Source organism: Corythoichthys intestinalis, chromosome 14 (assembly GCF_030265065.1).
Source record: "Corythoichthys intestinalis isolate RoL2023-P3 chromosome 14, ASM3026506v1, whole genome shotgun sequence".
Lineage (NCBI taxonomy): Eukaryota > Metazoa > Chordata > Actinopteri > Syngnathiformes > Syngnathidae > Corythoichthys > Corythoichthys intestinalis.
In genome coordinates, this window is record NC_080408.1 from 40,567,874 (window position 1) to 40,587,368 (window position 19,495).

Here is a 19,495-nt window from a genome sequence, read left to right on the forward strand (position 1 = left end):
TGAGATATCAAGTTATGCCTATATTCTTGTCACAATGTCACCAATAGCTAAATGGTAAGGATGATGGTTTTATTATTATTATTATTATTATTATTTTTTTTTCAGTTTTAGCAAAAACCAATGCAAAGCCAAATGCACAAATAGGAAAATAGCCATTACAGTAAAACATGTTTTGCATTTCAAATATTACAAATAATGTATAATTACATTTATGTGCAGGCCACGACACATGTATTTTTCTTAAGTTTAAAATATCAATGCAAAAAAAAAATCTCACATAGTAATCATGCTTGACCTTCACCTTATGTCAACAATGTATAGAACTTGACAATGTTGATTGTCAGTAATTGTGCTTCCATTAGAGAGCAGCAGAAGGAGGGCTGGTTGAACCAACTGAGGGAGATGAGAGACGAAAATGATTGCTTGTTAAAACTTCTCTCTGAAAAGGATTTCGAAATCAGACGAATGAAGAAAAAACTGGAAGATGAGCGAGTTCTGGCCTTGGCTGGTATATTTGTCATATTCTCATTATTTTGTGACATAATAGTAAAACCAAAAACAATAACAACAAGAACAACTACAACTTGCTGTTTAGGTGCTTTTGGCCCAGGAGGAGACGTGGCCGCCGTCAAGATCGTAGAATTGTCCAAGAAGAACCGAGAGTTGACTTCTGAAGCCGAGCGCGAGCGATCCAAATCCAAACAGAATATTAATAGAATTAAGGAGCTTGAAAACCAGGTTTGTCTTATTTTCATTTGATGTATTTATATACATTTGATAAGCTTATTTTTCCCCTCATTCATCGTAAAGTTGGAGGTGGCTCTACTTTCCCTGTCGGGACACAAGACTGACGTCAATATTCAGAAGCAAAACTCATCCAAAGACGGTTGGGTAAGTTCACTTCTATGATAAAGCTAATATCTTATATACAAACTGGAACATAAAGTCAAAGGCCCTAAAGGTAATGTTTTTTGGGGGGAAAAAAATAGCACACACACGCAACAGTTCACTCGGTATCAAGCCATGAACTTAACAAGTTTTTCTTAGGCTTCTTTTAGTGAAATTTTAGTTGATTTAGGCTCACAATAACAGTTTGTCGACTTTTGTGCCTCGGTGCAGTTTTTTAAATTTATTTTCATGAATTAATTTTTTTGTAAGGTGGATCAAATTTTTTCTCTGTCATTTGTTTCACGTTTTTTTTTTTTTCTATCCATCCATCCATCCATTAAATTGTTTCATGGATGAATGAATGAAATGAAATAAAAACAGCTTTTAAAAGTTTTGTATATTTTCATAATCGTCAAAAACGTTAACGAGCTTGACTGCTGTATTCAATCACCCTCTGATTGAAAATGGAATAGTTTTGTTATATACGTTATGAAAATGTATATTTTGTACCTCATAATTCTTTGTTTCAGTATTATTTTTTAAATTTTACATTCATATGTACATTTTCTCATTTTATTATGTATTATATAATGTATATTTTATTTACAGATTTTTGTGATTCCCCATGTCATCCTAATTAGAATGATTATTTGTTCATGAAAATAGGACACTCCAGTGGTGAAGTCTCTCAAGGACAAGTTGTCTTCTGCTCAGCTCAAAGTCATCGAGCATCGCAACCAGGTTCAATTTCTCAAGCAAGAGTTGAAGCTGGCTCAGAAGGTGCAAAACGTCTCGCCGGCCATGATCGCCAAATACATCGGCACCCATTCTGTGGTTTTCATTTCTTTGTTGCAGGTTCTGGTAAGTGAGGTGGGGGAAGATGCCAACGTTCAACAGTTACTAAGCTGTCCCGGGAATTTTAGAGGACGAGCACAGCAAATACTGGCGCTTCAATCAAGGGTAAAGCAGAGTACACATATACCTCTTTTTAACACATTTATTTTAGGAATGCGGGACACCCCCAGCATGATGAAGAAGAAATGATGATAGGAGCAAGAAATAAGAGAAAACACAAATATACAAATCAGTCCAAACTATTTAAAAGGGTGCAGATAGAAAGGGTGCGTCAGCTGAGGCAAATGTGATCTGAACACCATCGTGTGTGACAGTTGCGTGACCTCGAGCAGCAGCTGAGGAAGGCGACGACTCAAGCACCAGGCAACCAAAAAGTGGAAGAACCTTCTAAAATCCCAACTCAGGGCAGAAACATCAGCTTTATTCGCACAATGGAGAAAGAAAAGAAGGAAGCATTTGAGGTGTGTATACTCAACAATTGAGTTATTTGTGAGGGAAACCCAGCCTTGATTCTTTTGCAGAGGATCTCAGCCAGCTATGAAGCCCTACAGAAGGAACATGAAGATGTAAAGAAGAGGCTGGAAGCCTCCAAGGCCAGGATCAAGTGTCTGTCTGAGGAAAAGGCAGCTCAGATATCCGCTGCGTTAGTTAAAAGTAAACACGACGATGAGCTGGTGGAAGCTCTGCTGGTAAGTCAGTGGTCAACATGGTGGGGGGGGGCATCCTCTGGCTAATGGGCAGTATAAGGCGACGCAGGAGTAATCCATCTGGCCTGACATGCAATTTCAAAAATATATAAAATCTGATGAGCCCCAAAAAATACAACTCCCAATTTCAATGAAGTTTGAATGTACAGAATACAATGATTTGCAAATCATGTACACCCTATATTTAATTAAATTAGGGCTGTCAAACGATTACAATTTTTAATTGAGTTAATTACAGCTTAAAAATTAATCGTAATTAATCGCAATTCAAACATCTATCAAATATGCCATATTTTTCTGTAAATTATTGTTGGATTGGAAAGATAGGACACAAGATGGATATATACATTCAACAACTAAGTAATGTATTTGTTTATTATAACAATAAATCAACAAGATGGCATTAACATTATTAACATTCTGTTAAAGTGATCCATGGATAGAAAGACTTGTAGTTCTTAAAAGAAATGTTCGTACAAGTTATAGAAATTTTATATTATAACCCCTCTTCATGTTTTCGTTTTAATAAAATTTGTAAATTTTTCAATCAAAAAATAAACTAGTAGCCCGCCATTGTTGATGTCAATAAATACACAATGCTCATGGGTACTGAAACCCATAAAATCAGTCGCACTCAAGCGCCAGCAGAGGGTGACAAAACTCCAAAAAACACAAGTAACAAGTGGACATTACACTGTGCTGTCATTTTAATCTGTTTGAGCAGGGCATGTGCGTGAATTGCATCAAATATTTGGAACGTGATTAATTAAAAAAAATTAATTACTGCCTGTTAACGTGCTAATTTTGACAGCCCTAAATTAAATATATTACAAAAATGTTTTTTGTTAAAACTGTTAAACATTAATATACGTTAATCATTAACTTTAAAAACTGCCCAGATAGCAAAATAGAACTGAAGCGGACATGGGGCAGATGTACTGCAAATTTCGGCCCAATTTCGTACAACGGATCTGCCCCAGTGTCTTTTTTAACAATAGCCCAGACGCAGTATGGAGTCACTTGCCAGATCAGCAACCAGTTTTGGGCCAGAACTGGTCCAAATTAGCAGACACTATGTTGATGTTTGGCCCAGATGTGGCACACGTTACCCAATTGCGGCCAGATTTGTATCAAAACAGTTTTTAGCACTAAATTGGGGGTCAACTTTGTTCAATGTATCATACTGTATTGTGTTTGTATAGCAAATTACATTTTACTATTAAAAGCTATAATCACAGTTTTTCACACCATTTATTAATGGTGTGTCACAGTGATACAATAATGATATTAACGCTCCATTACAATACATTGTTTTTTCACAACATTTTATCGGAACAAGCAACTCCACGTTAAAGATGACCTGTTATTACGAGTCCGAGGCAAACTGGCAGTGGTAAAAAGAGTTCAGTGACGATGAGAGGGAGTGGCAGATAGTGTCCGAAGAATCCAGTGGGCAGTTTGGTAATAGAACAGGTAAACGGGCAGGCAGGCATTTGGCAGGTAAGCAGTACAGGATCTAGGAGGGGCAAAAAACAAAAGTGAGCTTAGTATCAGGATTACAAGATTCTTTGTTAGCTGAAAGTCACAAACCTATAGGAGAGCTGTTGAGCTGGCGCCGAGGATCGGTTTAAGTAAGCTGCTGACGATGATCAGCGGCACCTGGTCCCAGGCTCACCCATCTGGGCAATCAAGGCAGTGACACAAATACACAAACACGAGAAGGGCCTCAGTTTGAACAATAGAATTCAAATATTGAGACATTTACATCAACATAGAATAAATGCCTTTTCCCTCCATATGTTGTAATGCAACAAATTTTGAATTAACTTGCAGACATGGCAGATCACTTGAATACACCGGCCATTTCATCAACGCTTGGTTGAATAACTTTTTTAACAGTCAAGCAGTGACTTCAAAACACAATTATGACTTTGAATAAAGTACTTACCATACAAATTTGCCGTCCGCTGATATGTCGTGACTCCTGCGTGCTCTTCTGTTTAGTTGCCTTTCAGTTGCACGCTGACAGTGACGTCACACGTCGACCGTTAAGTTTCAGATTTTGAGCGTTTCTGGTCTCCATGGTCCGCCCTGTAACAGTGCGTAACCTATCATTTGGACTGTCACAGTGCTGATCCGGGCCTCATCTGGCGCAATGCCGTTAAGCAGGCATGATTGCTATTAGAGGTGTGCAAAATTTCCGATTCTTAGATTATTCGCGATTCGGCCGTGGAAGATTCGAGAACGATTCACAAACATCCAAATTCCGATTATTGAAATATGCCAAGTAAAGCGGAAGTACAACACACTCAGCGCACCGCGCGGGCTTCGGGACGGAACGGAGCGGGAGTAGCTAAACATTATGCTTCTCATTAACCGGCCCCTCGGGTAATGCCAACGCTCAACTCACGGCTCTAGCTCAACTCATGCCACGAGATAAAAAAACACAACAACATACCTGACTGCTGCCGAAAAGCTGCTACAAGTACAGCTAAGCTACATAATGTTACGGTAGATATCATTTATATAGGACTAGATGGATTGTAGACTCGGTAGCAGTAGCAGCACATCTGCAAAAAGCTAGATGCGGGCGTTAGTAAACGGCCGCCATCTTAAAGCAGTAAACTTCCCTGCAATGCTGTTGTAGCGAACCTTCCAAGCAAACCTAATTAACTTTTTATCTAAAATACTCCTAAATCGGTAAAATATTGACTTGAATCTATCTTTAAAATAGTTTTAAAACTTTCACATGTCAAAAGTAGACAAAAGGGAAATTATGGAATAACGGGAGCAATTTTAACAACTTTAACGGTTGATTCACAACATTAAATTAATTGAATGTAGTTTAAAGCTGCTGATACAGAATGGGGACTGGAGTTTTTTTATTTAATGTTATTTTTGTATATTTGTTTACTGCTATATGTTAACTTGATACTGAAATAGTAGTTTGGTTTAGCCTGAGAGTATTTTTGAACAATTTTGGAACTAATGTACAAAACTTTATTTAAAAAAAAAACAAAAAAAAAGGAGGGGGGTGCATCAATAATCGTTTTATAATCGAATCGGAGCCTCTGAATCGTAATCGTAATCGAATCGTTAGGTGCCCAAAGATTCCCAGCTCTATTTGCTATGCAGATCTGGCGAGCTGAGGCCGTATCCGGTACACAGTCGCCTGCCCATTGGAGTGAGATCGATGGTGAAAAAAGCTTTTGAGAAAGCTTTTTTTTTTTTTAAATTGAAAAAAGGTTATTTTATGACAATACAAATAAATCTGGATATACAGTGCTGCTCGAAAGTTTGTGAACCCCACAGCGATGGTCAGATTTTTTGTAAAAAAAACTAAAATAACCTTATTAAATGTTAAGTTATACCCAAATCCACAATACTGACATTCCAAATAATGGACTGAAACAAAAGAAATAGTTATATTGTCATTCTTTATTTAACAAAAGTGGTTGATTTAAGAAAAACTCAGATATCATGTGTGCAAAAGTATGTGAACCCCTTCAGTTAATAGGATATTGCGCCTCCTTTTGCAGAGATTACCTCAACCAAACGGTTTCTGTAGTGACTAATCAGCCTCTCACATCTACTTTGGGGGATTTTTGCCCATTCTTCCTTGCAGAACGCAGTCAGTTGAGAGAGGTTTGATGGGCGTCTGGCATGAACTGCTCGCTTCAGGTCCCGCCACAGCATTTCAATGGGATTTAGGTCAGGACTTTGACTGGGCCAGTCCAGAACACGAATCTTCTTCTTTTTCAGCCATTCCTTGGTTGTATTGCTGGAATGCTTTGGATCATTCATGTTGCATGATCCACCTTCTGCCAAGCTTTAACTTCAAAACAGATGGCGTCAGGTTATGTTCTAGGATTTGACAATATTCCTCAGAATTCATGATTCCCTGGACTATGTGGAGTTGTCCAGGTCCTGAGGATGAAAAGCAAGCCCAGATCTTGACATTCCCACCTCCATGCTTCACTGTTGGGAGAAGGTTCTTTTGGTGGTATGCAGTGTTGACTTTTCGCCAGACATGGCGGTTTTGGTTGTGACCAAACAGTTCAATTTTGCACCTACATCAGTTGATGAAAACTCTTTTTAATTTAGTCTCGACAACACAACTGTTAAAAAAAAAAAAAAAAAAACTACTGAATTGATTGATTAGGAAATCAGGTTGAAATAATAGAAAATTCCAAAATGTTGAGGGGGTTCACAAACTTTTGAGCAGCACTGTATGTTCCTTTTTCAAATGACATGTTTGACCGTTGCTTTTCATACGCGTTTTTTGTAGTTAAAAAAAAAAGAATCCAAGTGGGTGGGGTGGCTCAGTGGTAGATTAGTTGTCCCCAAACCTAGAGGTTGTGGGTTTGATTCTCCACCCTGATGAACACTTCTAAGTGTCCTTGAGCAAGGTACTGAACCCCACGTTGCTCCTGGTGCTGCGTCACCAGTAGGTGGATGGCGAGATAGTGTAAAGTGCTTTGAGCGCCTTGAATGCTGCAAAAGCGCTATATAACACCATTTACCAAGAATTTAAAAAAAAAACTTTAATTTTACTTTACTTTACATAGCTTTAATCACAGTGAACTACCCCCCCTACACACACATACACAAAATATTATATTAAAGTTTATTTTATAAATATGTTTTTTTTGTGTTTTACACCTAGCCCAACTTCTGTTTTTAACCTGTCCTTTTCAGCTGGTTAGAAGTGGTGAATTGTGTGAATAGGGTGTCTTTAAAGGCTCATTTTTAATGTGCCACATGGCAGTTTGGTATGAGAAATTAATGCAGCTGGACAGAATAGTGTTAGGGGCAGACAGACCTCAACTTCCTATAAAACATGTTTCCATCGTTTAATTTTTATTTTTTATTTTTTTTAAATAAACACTTTATTCACGCTGCCTTTATGTCTTCCTCTGCAGAAGGAGAAGGCCCAAATGCAGGAGATGGTGTCCCAGCTCACGAAACAAGTGGAGGAGCAGAACGCGCAGGCCCATCCAAACCCAATAGTTCCATTGAGCAGTGAGCTCTCCATGCAAAACACGTTGATTCAGAGCTTGTACCAAGTGGTCGCGGACAAAGAGAACACCATCAAGGAGTTAGAGGAGAAAATTCAGCATCTCTCAGTAGAGGTGATTCAATATTATAAAGTTAGTGCATTATAAGATTTAAGAAATATTCACTCTTAAGTAAAACTTTTCAAGGATGTGGACCCTCAGGCCAGCCTCGGCATCTCAACGCTTTCTCCTGAGGAGGGCGCCACTGTCAAGAAAACATCACCACGGTATGCACTTTGTACTAAGGCACACTCAAAACCCCTACATACTAGGATATCAAAATATTCACCTTTTAGAAATCAATAGCACTAATTTTAATACATGCTCTTTTGTTCTGGTGTATCTAATGTGTTGCCCAAATTCATCTTTACTTCCTCAGTTCTATTTCTGCTGTCAATGGGCCATGGTATTTGTAGACAAGAAACAACCATGAACAGCAACTATGGCCAACTGTTGAACACAGGAACTGAAATAAAGTAACCCCATGTTATGAGGACATAGTACATGAAGCAGAGTGGAAACAGGACATGTCTGTGGGTAAAACCTTGCAGAACCTGATTAAATGTTCGCAGGCAGAACATGAGCAGAGCGTGACAGTGGTGCTCGAGCAGCAGGAATTGGATTTCTGGAGCGTGGTAACATGGATATGTGACATTTTACTCCGCACTTTCCTTCCACCTTGGTGTCCGGCTTCACTAACAGGGCTGTAACATTTCAAGTTAGTAAGAAGACACTCGTAGTTATTTCGATATTCCTGTTAAAGGATGCGCAGAAGATACTAATGTCGCTTCAGAGTTCGAGGCTGGCCGTTGAGCTGGAGGAAAAGGGAGCTGCCGAGGGCATCGCTGAAGAGCACTCGGCACGGTGACCCTACAGCTTTAATGCTGACGTGATGTGACAAGTCGAGCTAGGCTTCCTGTAGACTCCCTGACATCCCACAATTTGCCCTAGCTGCTCCAGCTCACGTCCTTACCTTCTCATGTCACATGTGACAAACCTCAGCTGGCGGGAACAGGCTCCACTGCCTCCCTCTTCCGATTCTTTCCCGTTCGCCTTTTACTCCTCACCAAGATAACACTACAAATCGTTGACCTTCTTAAACCCATTTGAAGCCCTTGTGTGCTCCAGTTTGATTGTTCCTTTCTTAGCTGGCTTCTGTGTAAACACTTGAGCAGCAAAGGGGAGTTATCAGTCTTCACTCAAGGTACTCTTTTTAAAATCAAGACAGGTAACAATTGCATGTGTTTGTTCCCATGATGATAGTGTTTCTAGACCCCAAAAAAATCAGCCCTGATTCAAAGCATCAAAAAGTAAGCTCCGAGGATGAAAACCAGGCATAAAGACATTTGAAGTCTCAACCTAAAAACTAGTAGAATGACAAGTGAACCACTCGTCTCTATGAAGGGCAGTTTTACTTTCCCCGCAGAATTTTTTTTTCCCAACTATACTCATTCACAAAATCAAACACAAATTCAACCCATTAATTCCACCTGCACAGGGACTGTAGATGCACCTGTCTATTGCAGCAACTCTCCCTTGAGATCAGTGCCCATAAGGGGGTCACGTACTGTAGTCGACGTTGGGGCTGGGAAGCTGAAGTGCTGCTCCATCACATTTTGTTTTGCTGTATGGTCCAAAATTCACACCGTAACAGAGTATTATAGACAGCGTTGTCACAGATTACGTAGAAAAAGGAATTTAATTACTGATCACCCCTCAAAATATTCTATTACTGTTATTATATTACTTTCCTGATTTCAGATTTGATTCCTGATACAGTGGTACCGCTACATACGAAGTTAATTCGTTCCAGGAGCTTGTTTGTAAGTCGAAATGGTCGTATGTCAAGCAGGATTTTCCCATAAGAATACATTATAATTCTATTAATTCGTTCCAGGCGGCACGGTGGCTGAGTGGTTAGCACGTCTGCCTCACAGTTCTGAGATCAAGGGTTCAATCCCGGGCTTCGGCCTTCCTGTGTGGAGTTTGCATGTTCTCCCCGTGCCTGCGTGGGTTTCCTCCGGGGACTCCGGTTTCCTCCCACATCCCAAAAACATGCATGGTAGGCTGATTGAACATTCTAAATTGTCCGTAGGTATGAGTGTGTGCGTGAATGGTTGTATGTCTCCTTGTGCCCTGTGATTGGCTGGCAACCAGTTCAGGGTGTCCCCTGCCTACTGCCCATAGTTCGCTGGGATAGGCTCCAGCACCTCCGCGACCCTCGTGAGGAAGAAGCGGCATGGAAAATGAATGAATGAATGAATAATTCGTTCCACAACCCAAAAACCTATTCTAAATTCCAATACATGCTGCTGTTACTATTGCAAATAGCAATTACAAAGAGCAAAACAAATAAATTATGAATAAAAATCAGAATAACAGTAATATAATGATAGCAATAATAATGATAATAATAATAGTACCTGTAATAATGTAACGAATCGGGTTCTAATGTGGCGGACTTTTTTTGCTGTACCTGAACGTACCGCGGGGCTGACTTTACTTTCTATTTCGATCCTGGCGTCAACAGCCGTGGACTCGAGGCGAGTTGATGGAATAGATCAGACATGTCCAAAGTGCGGCCCGGGGGCCAAATGCGGCCCGTGGTCAAATTTCATCCGGCCCCCAGCCTCTGTCATAAGATCAATAACATCTGGCCCGCACAGACTTAATAAATTGGTCAGCAGTACTGCTACCAGAAAGTGAAGTAGCTTACATACTAAATGCTGCTCCTCATTTACCCACTAAAAGGCAGCAGTACTCTAAGCAACATTACCCCGTGTAATCCTTGACTTCCAATTTTCTAAAATGGCGACAACAACAACAACAAAAAAAGTTGACTGCGACGGCCAACGCTTCAAGGATAGGTGGAAATTGGACTATTTTTTCACTAAAATACGCAACATTTGTGTCTGCCTCATTTGCAAAGAGATAGTCGCTGTTTTTAGAGAGTTCAATGTGAGGCGATATTACCAAACAAGACACGCTGACATGTACAACAAGATTACAGGGAAGATACGCAGCGAGAAATAGAAGCAACTTGAAGCTAGTTTAATTTCACAGCAGCATTATTTCGCAAGAGCCCGAGAGTCGAAAGAGAACGCCACAAAGGCTAGTTGCGAGATTGTTGAAATTATTAATCTAAAAAAATTTTAAAGTAAATGTGACTCACAGAATGGCTTGCTAAAATTTGCTTAAATATGTCGTTCTACGTAAAGGATGTCAGCCAAGGTCGGCCCCCCACATTTTTACCACACCAAATCTGGCCCCCTTTGCAAAAAGTTTGGACACCCCTGGAATAGATGATTAGAAACCTGACGACGCAGGCAATTTCTTTGGTGATGTTACCACTAGGGTTGTTCCGATCATCTTTTTTTGCTCCCGATCCGATCCCGATCGTTTTAGTTTGAGTATCTGCCGATCCCGATATTTCCCGATCCGATTGCTTTTTTTTTTGCTCCCGATTCAATTCCAATCATTCCCGATAATTTTTCCTGATCATATACATTTTGGCAATGCATTAAGAAAAAAATGAATAAAACTCGTACGAATATATACATTCAACATACAGTACATAAGTACTGTATTTGTTTATTATGACAATAAATCCTCAAGATGGCATTTACATTATTAACATTCTTTCTGTGAGAGGGATCCACGGCTAGAAAGACTTGTGACTTTGTACATTGTGACTAAATATTGCCATCTAGTGTATTTGTTGAGCTTTCAGTTAATGATACTGTAGTCATGCCCAAATGCATGATGGGTGGATGTAACACGCCTTTAGCAACCATGACTGTGCGTAGTGCTACCAATTGATATATCTTCTCTGCGTTGGGAAATAACATAGGGTGTTAAGAAAAAGATCAATTATTGCCTTGCTTCCCCACATTGCTTCCCACGATATTTCTAATCGTAGGGAGAGAGATTGTAAGGCTTTAGCCAATTAAAAAAAGGTTTCAAAGGCTGCCAAAATTCACTCTACTCATTGTACGCTGCCTTTTAGCTCTCTATATAGATAAAACGGCTCCATTACAGATTGAGCGTGACAATGCGTGAGTGGGTCGCGCAGCGCATGCATTAATTGCTCAAATATTTTAACATGATACATTTTTTAAAAAATTAATTACCTCCGTTATCGGGATAAATTTGATAACCCTACCTTAAGCCTAAACTAAAGACTCTGGATGAGTGTAACATATTATGTCTGTAATGTTAAATACAATTAGAAAACGATTTAATTAAAAAAAAAAAAAAAGTATTTATATTAAAAAAAGGCATGTCCGATATTTTTTTCCGATTCCGATACTTTGAAAATGACGTGATCGGGACATCTCTAGTTACCACAATAAGAATTGTCACTCTAACTTAAAAAGACTGGCGAACGGAGGAGGACTGCCGGCCGAGATCGACATTCAACGGCCCTGTTGTCGACCCAGTTAATGGATGCACACACCATGCTTATATTTTGCTATAGTTCACATCTTCATTTCAATGGCAAGTGTCACATTTGCTTTTTTTCTCCACCTGCACTAACCTTTTTGGATCCAGTGCTGATTTCTCTCACAAAATCAGCCACGCGTCCGTCTTCTGGCAAAACAAAGAAACTGCGGCGCTGTCAAAAATCATCGTATTTCGAGCATATCGTCAGATGTAGAAACAAATGGCGAGTCAAATTTTCTGTCGGATGTTGAAAAGATCGTGTGTCGAAGTGATCGAATGTCGAGGTACCGCTCCACTTTTTATCAATTTTTCTCCAATTGCTGCGTCAACATAGGAATGACAACAGAAAAATATTATCGCATGTAATTGACTTTCCATGAATTGAATTTAAAAGAGAAGATCAGAATTTTTCACATAAGGCTTAATCTTTGAGTTAGCAGAGGTTAATTAGTTGATGGAGTTGATTTCAAGCATCATCGACTCGTGCTAGCTTAGGCACTCCGGAGCCCTAAAACTAACAATTGTAGGAGTCAGTACAGCAACAGACATATCCTAAAATATGCTGATGATACAGTCATTGTCAGTCGACTCCAGAAACATGAATCCTACCATGGCCCCGTGGTCGACGAATTTGTTAGTTGGTGTGATAAATCTTTTCTCCACCTTAACACCTCTAAAACTAAGGATATGTTGGTAGATTTTAGGAAAAAACAACCTGCTCCTCCTCAACCAACTAGTATAAAAGGTAACAGTATAGAGCTGGTGGATCAGTATAAATACTTGGGTACTGTGATAGACAGTAAACTCAAATTCGATGCAAATACAGAGTCTATCTGCAAAAAGGGCCAACAACGATTGTACTTCCTAAGGAAGCTTAACTCTTTTAATGTTGATAAGGCTATCTTGTCCTTGTTTTATAAATCTTTTATTGAATCGGTTCTTACTTTTGCTTTTATTGCCTGGTATGGAGGAATTAGCCTGAAGGAGAAAAATAACATCAACCATATTGTCAAGGTCGCGAGTAAGATAATAGGCTGTCCACAGGTCTCCTTAACAGATAATTATGAGAGGCAGGTCATGAGGAAGGCAAAACACATCCTGAATTGTGTACAACATCCCCTTCATTGCTCGTTTGAGGTCCTCCCTTCAGGCAGGAGATTCAGAGTCCCTGGTTTTAGGTTAAAAAGGACAAAGAACTCCTTCCTACCCAGTGCAATTCGGTTGCTAAATTTGCACAATTCTTGCACTTAGATGCAAAACTGTCTATGGCATTTTAAATTTGTAGTCTGTGTTATTTTATTGTATGTGTATGAGTGGTTGTGTTATCTGTTATCTGTATGCTTACCTGCTGTAAGACAAGTTTCCCCCTCATAGGGGACAATAAACTTAAACTGAACAAATAACATACAAACTGCACGGAATTTGTTCAAATCAACTCCAATAGTTAATTATACTCCTGTAACTCGAAGATTAAGCCTGATGTCAAAAATTCTGAACTTCCCCTTTAAAATAAAGTCCTAGCTGTTAAAATGTTGTCTATAAAAGTTGTAAAGGAATAAAACAAACAACAAACATTTATGAAATGAACACAAATGCTACAAAGTATTTCATAACGGGTCAAAATTATTATTCAAATAGATCATGTGACAAGCACCTTAGAGACGGTATTTTGCTTTGCTTAGCCAAACCTACAGCTGGCGATGGATATTTAGAATTTCTTCAAACCTAAGCTTTCAAAAGCTTCAACAAAAACTGAGCTTGAACTGAGGATTGAACACGAACAGTGTCAAAATGTAGATATACAAAGTACAGGCCAAAAGTTTGGCCACACCTCCTTCAATGCAATACAAATGATGGTCATAAACATGTTTTGCCCCCCCCCCCCCCCCCCCCCCAAAAAAAAGTTAAACTCCACCTATGGTTATACAAACTAACAATAAAATGTACGTAAAGGCTAGTTACAAACTTCAGAAGCGCTCTCGTTACCTGTATGCTCTGTTTTTGTTTTGACGCGTTGTGCTGTTATTCCAAGTGATTCCTTGAATTGGATGTGGAGATTTTAGCAGTCGACAGTGTTTCTGAGCCAGCGCAAAGTTTGCAACCCACGGAGATATATTTTTCTCATCTTTACTGGACAGAAATGTGAAGTAATGGCTGTTTCCAGTGAGCAAATGCAGCCGTTTCTGGTATCTCTCCTGGCTCCTTTACTGTTATCATCCTGACGAGGAAGCTATTGTATTGTTTTCGCCGCACATTCAGAGCCGCTCACAAAGCATGGAAATATACGCAACTCTTTTTTTTTTTTTTCTCCGATGAGAAAACATGACGTCTGATGTCAATCCCAAACGCAAGAGCAACATTTTTATTAGAAATGCTCTTCGTACATGACTACAGTATTCTTCATTCTAAATACATTATGAGGCAATAACCAGTGTTGTCAGTAACGCGTAACACGTTACTGTAATCTGATTACTTTCAGTAACGAGCAATCTAACGCGTTCATTTTTCCAAGCCAGTAATCTGATTAAATTTAGTTTCCTCAGTGCCTGTGCGTTACTATTTTGTTGTTGCCTGATACTGTATGTAGAATAAAGAATACTGTAGTCATGTACGAAGAGCATTTGAATAGTAAATACTGCTCTTGAGTTTGGGAGTGACATCACGTCTCACGTTTTCTCATCGGAAAAAAAACGGGTCAAGTGTATTACCAATGCTGTGTGCGCGGCGTCTGCCGCGGCGGTCAACAACATAGCCCGGCTACCTATCAGGATGCTAACAGTAAAGGAGCCGGAGAGATACAACAAACGGCTGCATTTGCTCACTGGAGATGCAGCCATTACTTCACATATCCATCCAGTAAAGATGACAAAAAATATCTCCGTGCGTTGCAAACTCTGCGCTGGCTCAGAAAGACTGTCGACCGCTAAAAACTTGACATTCAATTCAACAATGAAGCACTTGGAATTACAGCACAATGCGAAAAAACTCGAAACAAAGCCGACAGGTAACGAGACAGTCAGCACTTCTACAGTTTGTAACCAGCCTTTATAATATGTGTAATTATGTACATTTTATAGTTAGAGTTTGTAATCATAGGCGGAGTTTTACATTTGTGGGACTGGGGGAAAAGCAAGTTGAAGACTGAAACAAAAGTCAAAAATTTGAACACACTTCATCAATTTTGCGTTTTATATATTTTCACTACTATTGTAAATTCTCACTGAAGACATCAAAACTATGAACGAACATGTGGAATGGCAAAAAAAAAGTGAAATAACTGAAAACAGGTTTTGTATTCTACATTCTTTAAAGCATCCACCTTTGAGGTGTCTCCAAACTTTTGGCTAATACTGTATATTCATACACATCTTGGCACTGTTCAAGTTCAATCAACTGTTCAAGTTGTTGTTGGTAGCGTTTGAAAGCTTAGGTTTAAAGAAATTCTAAATATCCATCTTGCCTCCTTTGGTGTAGTTTTGGCTAAGCAAAGGATAGTCTCCAAGGTGCTAGTCACATCATCTGTTCGAAAAATGATTTTGGCCCATTATGAAAACTTCACATTGTAGGATTTTTGTTCATTTCATTAATTTTTATTTGTTTTATTGCTTTACAACTTTTATAGACAACATTATAACGGTTAGATCTTTATTTCAAAGGAGAAGTTCAGAATTTTTTACATTAGGCTTAATCTTGGATTTAGCGGGGGTTTAATTCGTCGTTGGAGTTGATTTAAACAAATTTCGTGCAGTTTGTCAGTTATTTGTTAGTTTTAGGGCTCCGGAATGGCTAAGCTAGGGCGAGTCAATGGTGGTTGAAATCAACTCCATCGACTAATTAAACCCCCTCTAACTCAAAGATTAAGCCTTATGTGAAAAACTCAATTACACACGATGACATTTTTCTGTTATTTTTATGTTGAGGCAGCAAAAGGAGAAAAATTAGTAAAAAGTTTAAAGTAACTTAGTTACTTTGACAATAAAGTAATCAGTAAAGTAACTAGATTACTTTTTTGAGGTGTAATCAGTAATTAAATTACTTTTTAAAGTAGTCCGTGACAACACTGGCAATAACAAAATAGTAATGCACAGAAACTAAGTAACTAACTTTAATCAGATTATTCGTTTCGAAAAATGAACGCGTTAGATGACTCGTTACTGAAAGTAACCAGATTACAGTAACACGTTACTAGTAATGCGTTACTGACAACCATGATTATAAGTCTGCTGTTTTATTTAATAGTTTTGCTAGTTTTGCCACTGCTTTCTACCTCCTAACCTACAGCAGGCTACCCTCTGCTCGAATAATCATTCCTTGATTAATCAACCATGAAAATAAATAAAATAAATCGGGCTCTAAAGATCGATAATTACCGGCCCATGCTACATAGCTACCAATTTTGAAAACAATCGGTTCACAAATAACAGGCGTTAGGACTTCAAAGTTGTTCTTGTCCAAAAGAATAACAACTGGAATGGCCACTTGACTGGCCTTCAGCATGTATTAAATGACCTTCTTGTAATAGACGGTTGCTTAAGCATTTTAATATTTAGATTTTCCAAGACCTATAAGAATGGGCACAGCTATTTTGTGATGTTAGTTTTCCCCAAGCACGTACACGCTGATAGATTGAACCACAGGCGCTTATGATAATGGGTATTAATTACTTAACAAGGAAGTACCGGCAATTTGGGATGCTTGCGTTTGATTAGCTAAAATTGTACCATCGTTAATGAAACGTCTGCTTCAGTGTCTGGCGGCCACTTTTTGGCTAAAACTGTAGTGTCGTTAATTGAATGTCTGCTTCCATGTCAGGCTGCCACTTATTGGAATGGAAGTACTGGCATTTTCTCTATTACAAATCAGAAAAAATGAAATTCTGTATTTAATTAATTAAAAAAAGATTATTGCTGCTCCAATGGACATGATAAAGGTTCTGTCTTTCCATTTAAAATGTTTCAAGTGGAGGATTTCTGTTAATTATATTTTTTAAAATGTTCAGTCCGTACATTTCTAGACGTGACAGGACTGACATTACAAAAGAACTCAAAACTTTCAATTCGACTCTACAAACTAGTTTTTCTGTTCTGAGTGTTCCCTCATGTTTAGTCTTTGCAACGCCTTCACCTTATTAACTTTTTTTCTGCCACTAAGTGTATTTTGAAAGTAATTTCCCCACAAATTGTCAGTGAATAATGCCTAAACCTTTACATATTCATGCATACTGTATGCAGGAGTGAAGTATTTGAAGGCCTTGATTCATTATAGGATTGCATGGACCCTTATTTCAAGGGATGAATGTATTGCCTGAACTTTTTAAAGGATGAAAAAAAAAAAAATCACTGCACTTTCATTGGTTGCCTCTGAAGTCTGATTGTAGCAAGGGAACCTTTTACAAAAAGGCAGACCAAATGTTCATTTAAAAAAATCACTCGTGGGCACTGTTGTTAATAATGGCGTTAGAGTATAACGGTGTTATTTTTGTCAGTAGTTAGTAATCTAATTACTTTTCCCATCTTTGCAACACTGTGACCGTTACTGAGGATGTGAGGTGGCGCGTTACTACAATTTGGTTTAATGAAGCACGAGTTGTCTGATTTTGTCACACATCAGCTGCCTGCCTGGAGAGAGCTGAGAGGGAGGGGGGATGGGGGAGGAGGGAAGGGGTTGGTAACGCTGTTGCAAACGTGAAGATGATTGGCTAGGTGGTTGGATCATGCCCTGCTTCACTGCAACGCTCTGAAAAACACAGCAAGACAGCGATAATGGCGACGGGCCAGGGAATTTCAACGGTAGAGTTCTCAAACTATTTTCCATATTGAATATTGTTACTGTTCTGCTTATTGTGGAGTAGGGCTTACATTGTTTCAGAGATTTGCACTGGTTAATGGTCAGTTTACATGTGTGTGTTCTTAACAGACCAAATCCAAATAAATAGCAAATGTTCTAAAATACTTTGGATAGTGTTTGTAATCTTCAATCAGTCAATATGAACATCTTTGATGTGAAAGATGTTATAGAATGTATAATGTCTTTTCTGAGTAACTACCTACTCTTACAATGGGATATTTGTCAGACTTTATAACCCAATTACTTTTTGGAAGAAGTAATTTGTAACATTACTTTTTAAAGTTAGGCTGCTTTCACATTAGACCAAGAGGACAAGGGTCTGGTTGGAGCGCTACCTCGCAACAACACTTGCAAATAACTTGTTAAAAAGGGCGCACTCACTGATTCGACAAATATAAGAGGGAATACCTCCCTCCTGGGAGGGGAGAGAGCGTGCAGCATCATATCGTGGTATGTTGCACGTAGTGTAGCATAAATTAAGTTGCCCTCGCTCCCTCCCAATTCTATGCCGAACGAACTGGAGTATATAAAAAATGCAAAGGAGAAAATGAAACCACGAAAGGGAACCGCATGGTACCCCAAGTCACATTGGCGCGCAATCGCTCTCCCTTTCGTGACTTTTGGGAGTGTCAAATTGCCGTCACTCCCAGGAGAACGAGACTCATGAAACAGCTGCTCCGAGAGGCTCCGCCTGTCTTGGCCATAGTCACACTCACACGGTCTGTTCAGGAACAGGATGCAAAACACAACCTCCACATTAGAACAAGATTATGTGTATCAAATGCAACTGCTTAGCGCAGCACAACAAAAATTGGCCATGTTTAATTGTCTGCTATCATGTCATTGTTGATTTTTAGCATGCATGCTGTACTTCCGCTTCCAAGGAGAAGAAGATTAAAAAGCGAAGTAGGGTTCGCTTAAAGTGGACCGAGACACACGATTTTTGAGTGGATCAGAGTTCGTTTGTTTCTCCGAACTGGATGCACATTCACATTTATAAAACGAAGCGGAGTATCTGAGAAAAGAACCATGTTCCATTTAAAACGGACCAAACAGTGCTAGTGTGAAAGCGCCCTAAGATTAACAACACTGCTGGTGGGCAGGGAATCACCAGATTGCTGTGCGTGAAAGTATGTCAACAACAATTGTTTGAGTAAAATGTTTTATATTCTGGAATGGAAATTTTTCGATTCAGATTTTTAACCAAAATTGTACACATTTTAAACCTATTTCATTTTAAAATTGTGTCTAAGCACAATAGCACTGCAGAATTGCTTCATTTCTTGCAGTGCTGCCTTTTTCTACAGAATAAATCCAACAATACCATTCCTATCGAAATGTTTATTTTCCCTCGTAATTGATTTTATACTACAAAGAACAAAATCAAATTCGTCCATAGTGCAGCTATAATGTCAGAATGTAAATAGGAATGGTGGTTGCAAAACAATGAAATGCCCAAGCGGATGAAAAATAATGCTAGAACAAACAAAGTGTAACTAATTACATTGACAACATGGATTGAACTGCAACACAGCATCGTTTATACAATCAAGCATGCAAATTAAAGTGGAAAATTAATTTTCCATTAGCAAAATGTAACAGATTACAATCAGTTCAATGAACAGAAGTACTTTGAGCACATTATATGGTAAAACACAAACATGAAAGAATATAAGCACCTCGACACTATAACATGCC

The 19,495-nt window shown here is 38.9% G+C and overlaps 1 protein-coding gene across 1 annotated transcript; it reads left to right on the plus strand.

Moving 5' to 3' along the window:
* The first annotated feature begins 330 nt into the window (after window positions 1-330).
* Window positions 331-7,999, plus strand: LOC130929406 (coiled-coil domain-containing protein 13-like). The gene is made up of 10 exons (XM_057856512.1): window positions 331-508; window positions 596-738; window positions 811-891; window positions 1,555-1,668; window positions 1,744-1,848; window positions 2,058-2,204; window positions 2,265-2,432; window positions 7,373-7,582; window positions 7,655-7,734; window positions 7,887-7,999. The coding sequence occupies exons 1-10, from the start codon at window positions 331-333 to the stop codon at window positions 7,921-7,923; spliced, it is 1,263 nt and encodes a 420-aa protein (XP_057712495.1). The 3' UTR covers window positions 7,924-7,999.
* The last annotated feature ends 11,496 nt before the right edge of the window (window positions 8,000-19,495 follow it).

Bases quoted from the DNA above. Each gene is read 5' to 3' on its own strand.
- LOC130929406 (XM_057856512.1), top strand. From the start codon at position 331: ATGTTGATTGTCAGTAATTGTGCTTCCATTAGAGAGCAGCAGAAGGAG. The intron at 2,433-7,372 runs GTAAGTCAGTGG...CTTCCTCTGCAG, and splicing joins AGCTGGTGGAAGCTCTGCTG to AAGGAGAAGGCCCAAATGCA. The intron at 7,583-7,654 runs GTGATTCAATAT...AAACTTTTCAAG, and splicing joins TTCAGCATCTCTCAGTAGAG to GATGTGGACCCTCAGGCCAG.